The 17,511-nt window shown below is 36.7% G+C and overlaps 1 protein-coding gene across 1 annotated transcript in view; it reads right to left on the reverse strand.

Annotated features, from left to right (window-relative positions):
- Positions 1–17,511, reverse strand: part of Sycp2l (synaptonemal complex protein 2 like) — an 81,062-nt gene that overhangs the window by 21,749 nt on the left and 41,802 nt on the right. The window contains exons 20-22 of the mRNA XM_074084836.1: positions 16,032–16,161; positions 9,115–9,185; positions 4,182–4,251 (exon numbers count right to left, since the gene is read on the reverse strand). Coding sequence (XP_073940937.1) covers positions 4,182–4,251; positions 9,115–9,185; positions 16,032–16,161 — 271 coding nt within the window. The remainder of the gene's footprint in view (positions 1–4,181; positions 4,252–9,114; positions 9,186–16,031; positions 16,162–17,511) is intronic.

Here is a 17,511-nt window from a genome sequence, read left to right on the forward strand (position 1 = left end):
CATAAGAGCAGGTTAAGAAGGTCTGCACACCCAAAAAACTCTACTCAGAAGCTTCTAGACATCATCAATAGCTATAGCAAAGTAGCAGGATATAAAATCAACATTGAAAAATCATTAGCATTTCTATACACTAACAATGAGCAAACGGAAAAAGAATGTATGAAAACAATTCCATTTATAATATCCTCAAAAAAAAATCAAATACCTAGGTGTAAACCTAACAAAAGATGTGAAAGACCTCTACAAGGAAAACTATACACTTCTGAAGAAAGAGATTGAGGAAGACTATAGAAAGTGGAGAGATCTCCCATGCTCATGGATTGGTAGAATCAACATAGTAAAAATGTCGATACTCCCCAAAGTAATCTACATGTTTAATGCAATTCCCATCAAAATTCCAATGACATTCATTAAAGAGATTGAAAAATCTACTGTTAAATTTATATGGAAACACAAGAGGCCACGAATAGCCAAGGCAATACTCAGCAAAAAGAACAATGCTGGAGGTATCACAATACCAGACTTCAAACTATATTACAAAGCAATAGCAATAAAAACAGCATGGTACTGGCACAAAAACAGACATGAAGACCAGTGGAACAGAATAGAGGATCCAGATATGAAGCCACACAACTATGAGCAACTTATCTTTGACAAAGGAGCTAAAAATATACGATGGAGAAATAGCAGCCTCTTCAACAAAAACTGCTGGGAAAACTGGTTAGCAGTCTGCCAAAAACTGAAACTAGATCCATGTATATCACCCTATACCAAGATTAACTCAAAATGGATCAAGGATCTTAATATCAGACCCCAAACTCTTTTTTTTTTTTTTTTTTTTTTTTGAGGTTTCACACTTTCTGATTTCCAAGCATATTACAAATCAAAACAATATGGTACTGGCATAAACACAGACATACAGATCAATGTAATAGAATAGACAGCATGCATGGTCAGATGATTTTTTTTTTTTGATCGGATGATTTCTTTTTTTTTTTTTTTTTTTTTTAATGAAAGGAAACTTACTTTATTAACATTCTGTGAAAATAATCATCTTTCTACTCCTCTACATGGATTAGCATGTGATTGCTATACTAATTTCTTTTTTTTTTTTTCATTTTTCTTTTATTATTCATATGTGCATACAAGGCTTGGTTCATTTCTCCCCCCTGCCCCCACCCCCTCCCGCTCCCCCCCTCGATACCCAGCAGAAACTATTTTGCCCTTATCTCTAATTTTGTTGTAGAGAGAGTATAAGCAATAATAGGAAGGAACAAGGGGTTTTGCTGGTTGAGATAAGGATAGCTATACAGGGCATTGACTCACATTGATTTCCTGTGCGTGGGTGTTACCTTCTAGGTTAATTCTTTTTGATCTAACCTTTTCTCTAGTTCCTGGTCCCCTTTTCCTATTGGCCTCAGTTGCTTTAAGGTATCTGCTTTAGTTTCTCTGCATTAAGGGCAACAAATGCTAGCTAGTTTTTTAGGTCAGACCCCAAACTCTTAAGTTGATACAAGAAAGAGTAGGAAATACTCTGGAGTTAGTAGGTATAGGTAAGAACTTTCTCAATGAAACCCCAGCAGCACAGCAACTAAGAGATAGCATAGATAAATGGGACCTCATAAAACTAAAAAGCTTCTGTTCATCAAAAGAAATGGTCTCTAAACTGAAGAGAACACCCACAGAGTGGGAGAAAATATTTGCCAACTATACATCAGACAAAGGACTGATAACCAGAATATACAGGGAACTTAAAAAACTAAATTCTCCCAAAACTAATGAACCAATAAAGAAATGGGCATGTGAACTAAACAGAACTTTCTCAAAAGAAGAAATTCAAATGGCCAGAAAACACATGAAAAAATGCTCACCATCTCTAGCAATAAAGGAAATGCAAATTAAAACCACACTAAGATTCCACCTCACCCCTGTTAGAATAGCCATCATCAGCAACACCACCAACAACAGGTGTTGGCGAGGATGCGGGGAAAAAGGAACCCTCTTACACTGTTGGTGGGAATGTAGACTAGTACAACCACTCTGGAAAAAAATTTGGAGGCTACTTAAAAAGCTGGACATCGATCTACCATTTGATCCAGCAATACCACTCTTGGGGATATACCCAAAAGACTGTTACTCCAGAGGCACTTGCACATCCATGTTTATTGCAGCACTATTCACAATAGCCAAGTTATGGAAACAGCCAAGATGCCCCAGCACTGACGAATGGATTAAGAAAATGTGGTATCTATACACAATGGAATTCTATGCAGCCATGAAGAAGAACGAAATGTTATCATTCGCTGGTAAATGGATGGAATTGGAGAACATCATTCTGAGTGAGGTTAGCCTGGCTCAAAAGACCAAAAATCGTATGTTCTCCCTCATATGTGGACATTAGATCAAGGGCAAACACAACAAGGGGATTGGACTATGAGCACATGATAAAAGCGAGAGCACACAAGGAAGGGGTGAGGATAGGTAAGACACCTAAAAAACTAGCTAGCATTCGTTGCCCTTAATGCAGAGAAACTAAAGCAGATACCTTAAAGCAACTGAGGCCAATAGGAAAAGGGGACCAGGAACTAGAGAAAAGGTTAGATCAAAAAGAATTAACCTAGAAGGTAACACCCACGCACAGGAAATCAATGTGAGTCAATGCCCTGTATAGCTATCCTTATCTCAACCAGCAAAACCCCTTGTTCCTTCCTATTATTGCTTATACTCTCTCTACAACAAAATTAGAGATAAGGGCAAAATAGTTTCTGCTGGGTATCGAGGGGGGGAGCGGGAGGGGGTGGAGTGGGTGGTAAGGGAGGGGGTGGGGGCAGGGGGGAGAAATGAACCAAGCCTTGTATGCACATATGAATAATAAAAGAAATATGAAAAAAAAAAAAAAAAAAGAAGGTCTGCACAGCATGGAGTCATTTGTTTATATTTTGACATGTTACTTGGGGATACCTATAGAGAAATTATAAAGAAAAGCAATAGAAGATTTTCACAAATGTCAGGACAGTAGTCGATTCAGTGACGAATGGAGGGAATGACCTGGCATGGAAGGACCTTCCAGTTTTCAGATTAAGCATGCCTGCACAAATGTTCACTTTGACCATATATTGAACTATACACATTTTGTAATCTCTTCTGAATGTATATTTTCACAACACAAAAGTGAAAAAAACAAAAGCACTGAAATTGAACTAAAAATGAAGGATGGTTGCAGGGGGAGCACACCAGACTTTAACAACATTTTGTCTCTACCATACACTTAATTTATAAGTCTGAGTAATGTTGATATTTAAGTTAAAATGTAAACAAAAAAGATGCAATCTGGATGCAGTAGCACACAACTGTAATTCAAGCACTTAGGAGGCTGAAGCAGGAGGATCAGAAGACTGAAGCCTGGGCTACTAGCTAGACTCCATCTCCAAAAAAAATAGAAAAGAAAGAACATGCAATTTAAAAACATCAAAGAGAGGGCAAGATGTGGTGGTATATGCCTATAGTCCCAGCTATCGGAAGGCAGAGGTAGGAGGATTGTGGTTTGGGAAGAGTTAATATGAGACCCTATCTGAAAAACTCAAAAGGACGGGAATGGCTCAAATGTGGTCCTGAATTCAATCCCTAGTATTACAAAAAAGCCACCTCTGAAAGAATTATTATGTGTTATAATAATTCATTGTGTAAGATTAATATGTACCATAAATTAATATATTGTTATATTAAAATGACATTGTGAACAAGCATGGAAATATTCATACCACTGCTACCCTGAGAAAATGAATTCAGAAATTTTAATAATTTGGTCATACCTTCGAGAACAGTGCTTACACATTGCAAGAGGTCTACTTATGCAGGGATGAAACAAGCCCTGAGCCAGATCCTCAGGGATATGCCTTTCCCCCAACACCCCACCCCCAGCCCCATGCCCTCTGTGCAGCTGCAGAACAGGTGCAGATGGATGATGGGATCCAGGCCCTAGGTATCCCTTCCTTAGCACAGAGATTCTGGTTTTCTGGTTCCCAAGTAGAGCCCTTATTTGTCCTCTTCACCCCCATGAACATTTGGAACATTAATGAGTCACTCACACTGCTGACTTCATGGCCTGGTAGTCATCACTATATAGAATGGTTTTTATCTACTTCCATCTAAGTAATAGCCCAGATTAAGTATTCTCTCACCTCTGTCTTCCAAGTTTTGTAACTTATGTTTGAAGTTAGTATTTTCCATTAATGACTCCTGGTTTATAATCTAAAACACAAACAAAATATGAATAATTACCATATATCTACATTTGTGTAGACACACACATATAGTTGTAAATTAATAAGTGGTGCTGTATCATCCCTTAAAAAAGAACAAGCTAGGCAGGCAAGATGGCAGAGTAGAACCATGCCTCATTTGACTCTGTGAATGAGAACAGTCAGAGTATCACAGAAGAGATTATAATCTAAAGACAGAAAGAGGGGAAGAACATCAGTAATCATTAAAGAGGTGGCAGTACAGCAGAAAAGCATGGAGAAACAGAGGGAACAGAGAACATCATCAAACAGACCCAATCCCTATCCCCAGCTCCCTAGGAGAGGAGGGGAAGCTGAAGACTCAATCACAAAGTAAACCAGAAGGCCCTGGTGACAGACTGTCAGTTCCCCACACCATTCCCACAAACTTTAAACCCAGTACAGGGATTTGGTGAGATAGAAATTGCTCAAGTGTGGAAGCCTCAGTGAAAAAAGGCTTACTCCTTTCCTCTCTGAGGCTATCATAAGATGCCATCTTAAGAGAGGGCCTGTTGTTTAAGACTGAGATATTTGAGGGGCTTGAAAACAAGGAACACTCATGACTCAGAGAGTCTTGGGACACTCTGCCACAGTGTCTGGGTGGGACACAGCCACAAGAGGTGGTTGTGGAGAGTGACAGGGTCTAATGGGGTCACACGAAGACGTTGAAGATCTGGGGAGCTCTGACAGTGAAGAGCATGGTGGTCAGAGGCCCCACCTTCCCTAGCAAGGAGCAAGTCCCATTACCTGAGGTTCACAGCAGAAAACACAACACCAAACCTGCGGCTAGCACAGTATTAAGCCTACAATGCTTGCCTCCTAGCCATGTATTGGCTGCTAGGCAGATCTGAGGACTCTGATCCCAGACTGAGTCACATGGAACCTACAACATCCTGCTAAGCACAGGGAGGTGAACTACTGGGCATGCCTTGAAAGCACCTCCAGAACTACATCCCAAGAAGTGTTTGCTGCCAGGCAGGATTCAGGGCCCAAAGCCCAGGCTTTCCGAATTGTGATTTCCCAGCCTACCCTCCACACACAGGAAGGTGAGCTTCTGGGCAGGGCCCGAAAACACTAATAAGGTCCATCTCCAGGAACTACATCTCGCCATGTGTGGGCTGCCAGGTGGGTTGAAGCCCAGAGCTCAGGCCTGCTGAATCACTCAATTTCCACAGCTCCCTCTTCCCCATAGGGAGGTTAGCTGCTGGGCAGTGTCTGAAAACACTGAAGCCCACCTTTGGGATCAGCATCATGGCATGTTTGCTGCCCAGCAGGACCCAAGTCCAGACCCTCTGAATCATATGACTTCATAGCTCACTCCCACCCACAGGGAGGCAAACTGCTAGATGGGGTCTGAAAGCAAAGAGACCCAGCTCTGGGAACAGAATCCAAGTATGCTTGCTGCTAGGTAGGACTAAGGACCCCAAGTCCAGACCCTCTGAATTATGAGACTTCCACAGCCTCCTCCCTCACACAGGATGGTGACCTGCTGACTGGGGTCTATAAGCACTAAGACCAGCAGGCAGAATATTTAGGACCCTCAGTTCTGCCCCTCCCAGTGTAGAACTCAGTGCTTGTTTGTTCCCCTCATTTTCTGGTGCATTTGGGGGTCACCCCAGGGCTTAGATGCTTGCTGCCCCTGGGGCACAAACTGGGGAGATTGTGGAGCAAGAGGGAGCCTGCCTGGGCCACAGGCTATAAAGCAGCAGCAGGCTATGAAGTCAGCAGCAACTTGAAGTACACAAGAAAGGGAAACTTCTATAGTGAAAGAAGCACAGAACTGAACAAACAACTCTCCTATAAGAGACTGTAGTTTTCCTCAATCTGAGCAATACTGGGGATCAGGCCCAGTGCCCTGACACATGGGTGAATGCATCATTACTGAGCCATACCCCCAGACCAGTGGTGAGAAATAGCAACTCAATCCAGTCACCATACCATTCTGCCTGAGCATTGAGATTATTTCAACTGAAATGCTACAGGTGGATTAAAACATCCAACCAATAACTTGGCCTGAAATGTATAAATCCCAACAGAGAAACATAAGCATATGAAAAAATAAGGCAACAAAATTCAACAACTCCAAAGTAACAAACACTAAAGATAACGAAGTAGACAAAAATCTCAAAAAAAAAAAAAAAATTTAAACTATTATAAGAATGATCAGTGAAAGAGGGCACAAATAAATGCCTGAATGAATTTCAAGAAAAGTCAAATAAAGGGCTGAATGAAACAAAGAAGACAGAAAAAATTTAATGAAGATATAGAAATTCTGGAAAAAAAATGTAAACTCTGGAAGTAAAAAGATCAGTAAGTCAAATTAAAACTCAGTTGCAAGTCTCCCCAGTAGACTGGATCAAATTGAAGGTAGAATATCAGGGCCTGAACACAAGCTATGTGTGTTAGACTATGGAACTGAAGATTTAAAAAATACTAAAGAAGTATGAATGGAACATGCAAGGCCTCTGGCATGCCACTAAGAGATGAAACCTTCAAATCATGGACAGAGACAAAGAGATGCAAGGTAAAGGTGTCAAAAATATATTCCAAAAAATAATAGCAGAGAACTTCCCAAATCTTGAGGAAGAAATAATCATTCAGGTATAGAAGGCTTTGAGGACTCCAAACAGAAGAGACCAGAAAAGAACTGCCCCAGATCATAATTAAAACATGAGGCCTACAACTCAAAGAAGGAAATTGAAAACTGCAAAAGAGAAGTTTCAAGTCACATATAAAGGCAAACTCATTAAAATAAAAAAGAAAAAAATAAAAGGGATATAAATAGAAAAGGAAGAAAAAGAAGGAAGAAGGAATTATTTCTATTTGTGGATGATTTGATCCTATATTTAAAAGACCCTAAAGACTCAACCAAAAAACTGTTAGATGTAATAAAGATGTTCAGCAACATAGCAGGATACAACATACAAAAATCAGTAGCATTTCTATATGCCAAATATGAACAGGCTGAGGAAGAAATCAGGAAAACAACCACATTCACAACAGCCTCAAAAAATTAAATACCTAGGAATAAATCTGACTAAAGTGAAAGACCTCTACAGTGAAAACTATAAAACACTGAAGAAGACATTAGAAAATCCGTAGCCCTCCCACATTCATGGATCTGCAGAATTAATATTTTGAAAATGGCCACACTACTAAATGCAATCTCAAGCAAAATTCTAATATCATCTTCAACAGAAATAGAAAAATCAATCCTAAATTTATGTGGAAGCACAAAAGTCTCCAAATAGCCAAAACAATTCTGAGCAGAAAGAGCAATGCTGAAGGTATCACAATACCTGACTTCAAGTTAAACTACAGAGCCATAGTAACAAAAACAGCATGGTACTTGCATAAAAACAGACATGCAGACCAATGGAATAGAAGATCCAGAAATAACCCCATGGAGCTTCAGCCATCTGATTTTCATCAAAGGAGTCCAAAACATACTTTGGAGGAAAGACAGCCTCTTCAGCAAATGGTGCTGGGAAAACTGGAGGTTTCATAGCTTGAAGATTTAAACTAGATCTCTATCTCTCACCTGTATAAAAATTAATTCAAAATGGATCAAAAAATCTAAATGTAACACCAGAAACTTTGAAATTACCTGAGAGAAAATCTTTGAAGATATAGGCATAGGTAATGCCTTTCTGAATAGGACTGCAATTGCTCAGGAAATAAAAGAACTGACAAAAAGGATTGTATCAAATTCAAAAGCTTTTGCACAGCAAAGAAACAATTAGCAGAATGTAGAGGCAACCTACAGAATGGAAGAAAATCTTTGCCAGCTATTCATCAAATAAAGGATTAATATTCAGAACATATGAGGAGCTTTAAAAGTTAAACACCAAAAGAACAAACAACCCAAACAGTAAATGGGCAAATGAATTAAGGAGACAGTTCTCAAAAGAAGTAAAAATGGCCAATAAATACCTGAAAAAAAAAAACCTTCAAATCCTTTGCCATAATAAAATACAAATCGAAATGACAGATTCCACTTCACCTCAGTCAGAATGACTCCCATCAAGAACACAAACAACAATGCTGGTAAAAATGTGGAAGAAAGGAATCCATATTCGTTGTCAGTAGGAATTTAAATTAGTACAGCCACTTTTAAAAATCATTATGGAGGTTCCTCAAAAAACTAATAACAGAACTACTATATGATATAGCTATACTACTCAGGTATATACCTGAAGGAATGTAAATCACAATAAAATAGAGATACCTGCACAATCATATATAGCAGCACTATTCACAACAGTTAAATTATAGAATCAGCCACGATGTCCATCAACTGAAGAATGGATTAAAAAAAACATGTTGTATATACACACAATGGATATTGTTCAACCATGAAGAAGAACCCAACTATGTTGTTTGCAGGGAGAATATATGAAACTGGGAATCATCAGGGTAAGTGAAGTAAGCCACACTAAGAAAAACAAACAGGATGTTCTCTCTCACATACAGAATCTAAACCTAAAAGAACAAAAAATAAATGAATGACCAGTGGAAAATCAGGCGACTCTTTTAGGATGGGAATCAGCAATTGGGGGGAGCACTGAAAAGGGGTGAAGGATGGTGAATATGATCAAAGTACTTTATAAGCATGTATAAAAATAGAATAATGAAACCACTTATAATTGTTTAAAAGTAGGATAGGTTAGAGTAATAGTAGTGAATTTCATCAAAGTACATTATATGCATATGTCAAAATATCACAATGAAACCCCTTTATAAAATTAATATATGCTAATGAAAGTCAAGGATAAGCCACCATATGATACAAATTTAATTCTATAAAACCAAACTAACAGCCAACAATGAATACCTGAGGTACATTTTCTTCAACTTCTGAGTGCTCCGAGGAAGAGAGACTTAGTGGGTGAGGACTTTGAAGTTCTGAATGTTAAAGAAAACAGTTCCCAGTGAACAATCAAGAAACAAAGGCAAATACCATTTTATTATTTCTCTCTGTATTAAATCTCATCATTAAAAGATGGGCCAGCCCTGAATAAAACAAAAGCTTTCCATCTTTCAGGGCACGTATGATTGTTAGGTTTATAGAGTTGTAGACATAATGGATAGTCAATTACCTCAACTTGACCACAGGCTTTAGTATCTGCCCATCTGATCTCAAACACACAGGCAAGGATTCCACCCCTGTGTGTGTGTGAACACTTTCTTTATCCATATGTACAAGGGCATCTGAAGCCTAGGTTCTGCATCCTAGCTACTACAAAGAGTGACAGAATAATCATGGGCTTGTAGGTATCTCTTTGGTATGCCAATTTCATTCTCTTTGGCAATATATACAGAAGTGGAATAGATGGATCATGTGGTAAATCTGTTTGGTCCATTTTTAGTTTTTTGAGGACTCTTCATACTATTTTCCACCACAGCTGCACTACTTTACGTTCCTGCCAACAGTGTGTAAGAGTTCTTTTTCCTCCATATTCTTCCCAGCAAAAATAATTTAGCCATCGTAACTGGGATAAGATAGTATCTCACCTGTATTCATTGTGTTGTTTTGTAGTGCTGAGGATGAACCAGGGCCTTGCACATGCTAAACAGATGCTCTACCATTGATCTACATCCCAAGCCACCCACTGCCTATGCTAATGTTTTGAAGTGTTTCCCCTGTGTTATCTTCCAATAGTGTCAGAGTTACAGGTCTTATATATTTAGGTCTTTGAGTTTTGTACAAGGTGAGAGATTTGACAAGTTTCAATCTTCTGCATGTGGATAAACGGCTTTCCTAGTACCATTTATTGAAGATGTTGTCATTTCTCCAATGTTTTAGGCACCTTTGTCAAGATTCCTTTGGTGTAGATGCATGGGTTTATTTCTGGTATCTCTATTCTGTGCATCTGTTTTCATGCCAATAACATGCTGTTTTCATTACTATGGCTCTGTAGAGTGCCTTGGAATCAGATCGTAACTAATGCCTCCAGCTTTGTTCTTTTTTGCCCAAGATTGCCTCAGCTACTTGGAGTCTATTGTGTTATATATGAATTGTATGATTGTTCTTTCTAATTTTGTGGGGAATATCATTTTGATGAGGATTGCAATGAATCTGTAGATTGCTTCAGGTATACAGACATTATAATATATCAGTCCTCCCAATCCATGAACATGGCTGATGTGTCTTCTTCAATTTCTTTCATCAGTGTTTTGTAGTTTTCATTGCAGAAGTCTTTCATTTCCTTGCTTAAGTTTATTCCTAGGTATTTTATATTTTGTAGCTGTTGTGAATGGGATTACATTCATGATTACTTTCTCAGCAATTCATTATTAGTGTATGAAACATCTCATTTTTATGGTGGTTTTGTATCCTGCTACTTGACAGAACTCATTTATCAAATTTAAAAGTCTTTTGGTAGAGGCTTTAGGTTTTTCTATAATATAGAATCTCATATGCAAACAAGGATAATTTGATTTCTTCTCTTCCTATTTGTGTGCCTTTGTATCTTTTTCTTGCCTAATTACTCTGGCTAAAACTTCTAGTCCATATTAAGTAAGAGTGGTGAAAGTGGATACCCTTGTTCCTGATCCTAGAGAAAATGCATTCAGCTTTTCTCCACTTGGTATGTGGGCTGTGGCTTAGTCTTATATAGCTGTCATTATGTCCTCCTATACCTAATTTGTTCCAGGCTTTTACCATGAGGAATATTGAATTCTATCAAATCGTGCTTCTGCATCTATTGAGATGACCATGATTTTTATCCTTCATTCTGTTGATATGATGTGTTGAGCCATCCTTACATCTCTACAGATGAAACCTACTTAATTATAATGAGTTCTTTTTTTTTAATTTTTTTTTTCATTTTTCTTTTATTATTCATATGTACATACAAGGCTTGGTTCATTTCTCCCCCCTAATAATGAGATCTTTTTGATGTGCTAGGATAGTGTAGAGAATTTTTACATTGATTTTCAGCATGAATATTGTTCTACAGATTTTTCACTGTGTCCTTTTCGTATTTTGGTAAAAGGATGATGCTAGCTTCATAGAATGAGTTTGTAAGGATTCTTCATCTTTCAATTTTATGGCAATTTGTTTTCTAAAGTTTGATAAAATCCAGTGGTAAAACCATCCAGTACTGGGTTTTTCTTTGATAGGAAACTTTTTATTCCTGACTCAATCTCATTATTTGTTATTATCTACTTAGACTTCTTTATGTCCTCCTGGCTCAATTTTGGTAGATCATATATATCCAGAAACTTTCCCATTTCTAGATTTTCCAATTTGTTAGCATATCATTTTTTATAATAACCTACAAGGATTCTTTACATTTCTGAGTATTTGTTGTAATACTTCCTTTTTTATCTTTGATTTTATTTAGGTTTTTTTCTTGGCAAGGATAGCTAAACATGTTAAAATCATGTTTCATTGATCTTTTCATTTTTTCAGTCCCTATTTTATTGATTTCCAATCTTCTTTATTTTTTTCCATCTAATAATTGTGGGTTTGATTTGGTCTTGCTTTAAAAGTTCTTGCAATGCATCATTAGGTTATTTATTTGAAATCTTCCAATTTTTAAAAACGTAGGCTCTCATTGCTATAAATTTCTTAGTACTGCTTTTAATGCATCCCTCAGGCTTTAGTATGTTGTGTTTCTACTTTCATTTGTTTCAAGAAAGTTTTTAATTTCTTCTCTGACTTCCTTATCAAGGATGCTCATTCAAGAGTGTGTTGTTAGGCTCCAAGCATTTCTAAAATGTATTTTGTGGTTGTCTTCTAGTTTTACTCTATTGTGATCACAAAAAATGCATGACTTTAATTAGGTATTTTATTTATTTTAATTTCTTGAATTTGTGAAGACTTCCTTGTGTCCTAATATCTTACCTAGGAAAGCTCCATGTGCTGATGAAAGGACTGTATTCTGTAGTTGTTGGATGGAATGTTCTGTAAATAAGCCTACTTAATCTGATGTTTGTTCATTGGTTTTGGTATGAATAATCTGTCCACTGATGAAAGAAGAGTGTTAAAATTCCCACTATTATTGTGGAGGGTAAGGTTGAAAAGTGTTTGTTTTATACAATTGGGTTCACCAACAGGAACATATAGATTTTTTAACCATTGTATCTTGTTGAATTAATCTCTTAGCATTATATAGGACCTTCTTTCTCTTTTCAATTTTTGTCTTAAATTCATTTTGTCAGATTAAGTATAGCTACTCCTACTCACTTCAGATTTCTATTTGCCTGGAATATCATTTTCCATCCTTTCACTTTTAGCCTGTGTCTTCACTAGCAAAGTGAATTTTTTATAGCCAGCATATTGTTGACTCTGGTTCATTTTTTATTATCCATTCAATCAGCTTATTCCTTTTAATTAGAGAACTTAATCCTTTTTCACTCAAAGTTATCATTGATAGGTAAGGATTTATTCCTATCAATTTGATTTTCTTCTAGTTGCTTTAAATATACTTTGTTCTTCCTCTCTTCACCTTTTTGGTTTGATGGTTTATGGCAATGGTAATATTTTATTTTTTAAGTTTCTCTTATGTATCCACTCTCCTAAGTGGAATGTATACTTTCCATGTTTTCATGATGGTAGTTATCTTTTAATTCTAGACATAGGACTCCTTTAAACGTCTTTTGTAAGACTAGCCTGGTGTTCATGAATTCCCTCAGGTGTTGCTTGTCTTGGAAGCTATTTTTTCTTTATTTCTCAAGGATGGCTTTTCTGGGTATAGCAAACTTGGTTGGTAGATCTTTCCTTTCAGAACTTGGAGTTAATTTCCACTAGCTAGGATTTCCAACATTTGCTCTGATAAGAGATCACTGGAATTCACTGTTTCATACTTAGCACCAGCAAAGGAGAGACTCCCCCTCCCCCAGGACAGGGATGGGAGATACTTGAATATTTTATTTCTGTTTCTGTGCTGTTTTCCCAAGTCTCTTAACTCTTACAAGGTTTCTGTTTTCTCTCTTGCTGATTTCCAGTGTTGTCCTAACAACACCTCAAAGTGCAACTATGTACCTGTACTTTGGTTCTTCTTTGTTGAAAAAGAACTGAGTTCTGGACATCTCAAGTCAGAAGCCAACAGAAAAAGCATGGATTTTTGTAAGTTCATTTTATATCCTATAACTTTACTGAATTGATTAATTCTAACAATCTTGGGTAGAATTTTTGGAATTCTCTATAGATAAGGTCATGTCACTGGCCAACTGTGATAATCCAACTTCTACCTTCCCAATATAGATTCCTTTTCTGATTGCTCTGACTAGGACTTCCAGTACTATATTGAATAGAAGACGTGAGTGTGGCATCCTTGTCTTCTTCCTGATCTTAGAGAACAGGTTTTCAGTCTTTCACCATTGAGTATGATATTAGATGTGAGATTCTTATACATAGCCTTGCATATGATGAGGAATATTCCTTATATATCTATATTTGTTGGGTTTTATCATGAAAAGATGTTTACTTTTTCAAATAATTTTTCTGCACCTATTGAAATGATTTATTTTTAATGTGATTTATCACATTTATTAATATTCACAAGTTGAACTATTCTTGTGTGCCAGGGATAAAAACCCTCTTGATTATGATATATGATGCCTTCAATGTGCTGTTCAAATTCAGTTTACTAGTATTTTGATGGAGATTTTTGTGTCTATCTTCATCAGGGAGGTTGGCTTACAATTTTTCTTATCTAGCTTTGGAATCACAGTAATGTTGGCCTCGTAAAATATATTTGGTAATGTCGCCTCCTCCTCAACTTTTTGGAAGAATTTGAAAAACACTGGAGCTCATTGTTCTTTAAATACGTGTTAGAATTCATTTATAAATTCATCAAGACCTGGGCTTTTCTGTTGGGAAGTTTATGATTACTGATTCAATCTCGATCTCTTCAGATTTTCTACATCTTCATGGCTCGGAAATTTTTGTTTTAGGTTATCCAATTAGCTGGTGTATAATTGTTCACAGTAGTATCTTACATCTCTTTGTTTTTCATTGGTATCAATTGTAATGTAGCCTGTTTCATTTATAACTTTGAGTCCTCTTTTTGTAGGTTAGTGTAGCTAAAAGGTTGTCATTTTGCTTATCTTTTCACAAAATCGACTTTGAGCTTTGTGGATGTTTTGTATTGTCTTTCTAGAATATGCTTCATTATTTCTGCTTTAATCATAATTTTCTTCCTTCTGATGACTTTGAACTCTGTTTGTTCTATTTTTAGTTCCTTACAGAGTGGAGTTAATTTGTTTATTTAGGATCTTTTTTTAATGTAGGCATTTGTCTCTGAACTTTCTTCTAGTACTACTTTTGCTGCATTCCATGAATTTTAGTATGTTCAGTTTCCATTTTATTTTGTGTCAAAATACCCTAATTTCCAACTTGATTTCTTCTTTGACCCATCAGTTTTTAAAAAAGGTGTTGCTTAATTTTCACTTATTTGTGAATGTTCCAAAATTTATCCCTTTTAATGTTTTGTACCATTGTGGCCAGAAAAGATACCTGAGATGATTTCAATTTTAAATTCACTAAGACTTGTTTTGTGGCCTAATATATAATCTAGCCAGGATAATGTTCAGTGTACACTTGAGAAAAAGGTGCACTGTGCTGCTATTGTATGAAATGTGCTGTGGATGTCTGTTAGGTCTGCTTGTTTTACTATGGTACTCAAGTCCACTGTTTCCTTATTATCTGTCTAGGTAACCTTTCCATTGTTGAAAATGGGTTACTGAAGTCCCTGTTATTATTATATAGAAGTTTATTTCTTCCTTCAGTTTTACTTATTTACTTTATATATTTAGTTGTTCCAATGTTGTTCCTGTTGGTGAGCTGACTCCTTTATCATCATACAGTAATCATGGTCTGTTGTGATAGACTTTTTTTTTTTTTTTTACTGTATTTCCCAATGTAAGTATAGTCACCTCTGCTTTTTTTTTTTTTTTTTTTTTAATCATCATTTGAATGGAGTATCTTTTTCCAACCCTTCACTTTCAGCCTGTGATTTTCGTTCTGGCTAAAGTAAGTCTCTTATTGGCAGCATATTGTTGGGTTTTGTTTACTATAACTCATTCAGCCACTATTTTTATTGGAGAAGTTAATCCATTTACATTTAATAATTACCAATAAGTAATGACTTACTACTCCCATTTTATTTTTTTTCTGACTTTTTTGTATTTTCTTTGTTCCTTTTCCCCAATGTTGCTGGGGTTGTTAGAGTTTAATAAGAGCCACTGTATACATTCATGGACTACGCTATAGAAAGAGTAAGGTGAACCAAAGAAAATCCCTACTTTTACAAACTTAAAAGGTACAAATAATTTAAAAATAAAATACAGGGAGGGTTAAGATAAAGCTTACATGTCAAGGCTTGGTAAAGTCTGGGCCCCAGACCAAATCCAGGATGCTACCTGCTTTTACAAATAGAGTTTGGTGGAAACACATACATGTTTGCTCACTAGTTTACATCTATTTATGGCTAATTTTGTGCTACAATTATAGAGTTGATTAGTTCTAACAGAAACTACATGAGTCAAAAGGCAAAAGATATTTACCATCAGCACTTTACAGAAAATGTTTACCAAACCTGGCTCTAGGTCATCACCTTTTGAATTTTCTTGCATCTTTAAAAGGAACAGCAGCAATTCGTGTACACATTGATCTCAAATACCAACACAAAGTTAAAAAACAATATTCACTCTCCTTTGCTAAATTTTTTTAAAATAGTTTGCTTCAATTTATCCCCCAAAATATTTTTTTTCTATGTAAACCAACTGAAAATCATGTACCTATTTTTGATGCAGAATTTTCAGGAGAATCTTCAGCAAAACTTCCCTGGAGTTTTGTTTCAGAAATTTTTGGAAGTGTGGCATTGTTTGGTTTGGTCGTGCTTTTCCATACTGGTGTTAGAAGCGTAGCCTAAAATATATTTGTTAAGTGTTATTATTCATAACCACTCAACAATTTTATCTCTTTTGAAAAGTAATGGATTTACCATATTAGGACATAAGCAGAATAGGAAGAACATTTAGGTCATACTTCAATTGATAACTATAATTAGCAGTTCTCAAAGTGTGGTCCAGATGTAGAACATCAGCAACTCACAGGAAGTTGGTAAAAATGCAGATTCTTAAATCCTGATCTACTCAATCAGAACTCAATCCAGCAACCTGTGTCTTTTGTTTTGTTTTGGGGTACTAGGGATTAAACCCAGTGCCTCAAACTTGCTATGCTAGGGCTCTACCACTTAAGCCACATTCCCAGCCCTTTTGTGTTTTGTTTTTAAGATAATTTGGGGAACGGCATGCTGGCCTGGAAGTCACGGTCCTTCTGCCTTCACTTTTGAGTAGCTGGAATTACAGGCATGCATCATCACACCTGGCTGCCATCTGTGTTTTACCAAGCCATCTTGGGTCTTCTGATAGTCACTGAAGTTTGAAAGGTACTGCTGTAAATGAGGAATCAACAATCTACATCCCACTGCCTGTTCCTTTTAAATAAAGTTTTGTTGGAACACAGAGCGCCCATTCATTTCCACACTGTCTATGCAGCTATCTGGCTACACAAGTAGATTTGATTTGTTGCCGCAATGACTATATGGCTTACAAATGTAAATTATTTACTACTTGGCCCTTTACAGAAAACATTTGCCAATGCTTGTACTAAATAATTTCCTTATACTCCAACACAGAGAAGAATACTTTGAATGGAAAGTCAGCAATGCCCTCACTGAAAATCAGTATAGACTTCTTGCCATTTTAAATTTATGGCTTCTCAAATCTGTGAGGTTTTTTTGGTGCTTATTTAAAAACCAAAGAATCTGTTTGGCCCTTTTCTAACTGCCAATTCACTATTTCAGGTTGAACTATTCAACAAAAAGTTAAGGACAGTCAGTCCTCCCTATCCTTGGGTTCCACATCCACAAATTCAACCAACTATGGATCAAAAATACTCAGAAAAACACTGCATCTGTATTATATACAGATTTTTTTCCTGATCCTTACTCCCTAAACAAAATGTAACAACTATTTACCTAGCATTTACAGAGCATTAGGTATCATAAGTCATCTAGAGATGATTTAAAGTATGCAGAAGTATATGCACAGGTTATAAGCAAATAGACCATGCCACTCTATGATCATCCACAGATGTTAGTATCCAATCAGTTTTCTGGAACCAATTGCCCAAGGATACCAAGGGACAACTGTACTTATTCTGGCTCATAAGTTTAACCTATTTCTGTTACTACAGAGCATTTCCTTGAGATAC

This window comes from Castor canadensis, chromosome 8 (genome assembly GCF_047511655.1).
Source record: "Castor canadensis chromosome 8, mCasCan1.hap1v2, whole genome shotgun sequence".
Classification (NCBI taxonomy): Eukaryota; Metazoa; Chordata; class Mammalia; order Rodentia; family Castoridae; genus Castor; species Castor canadensis.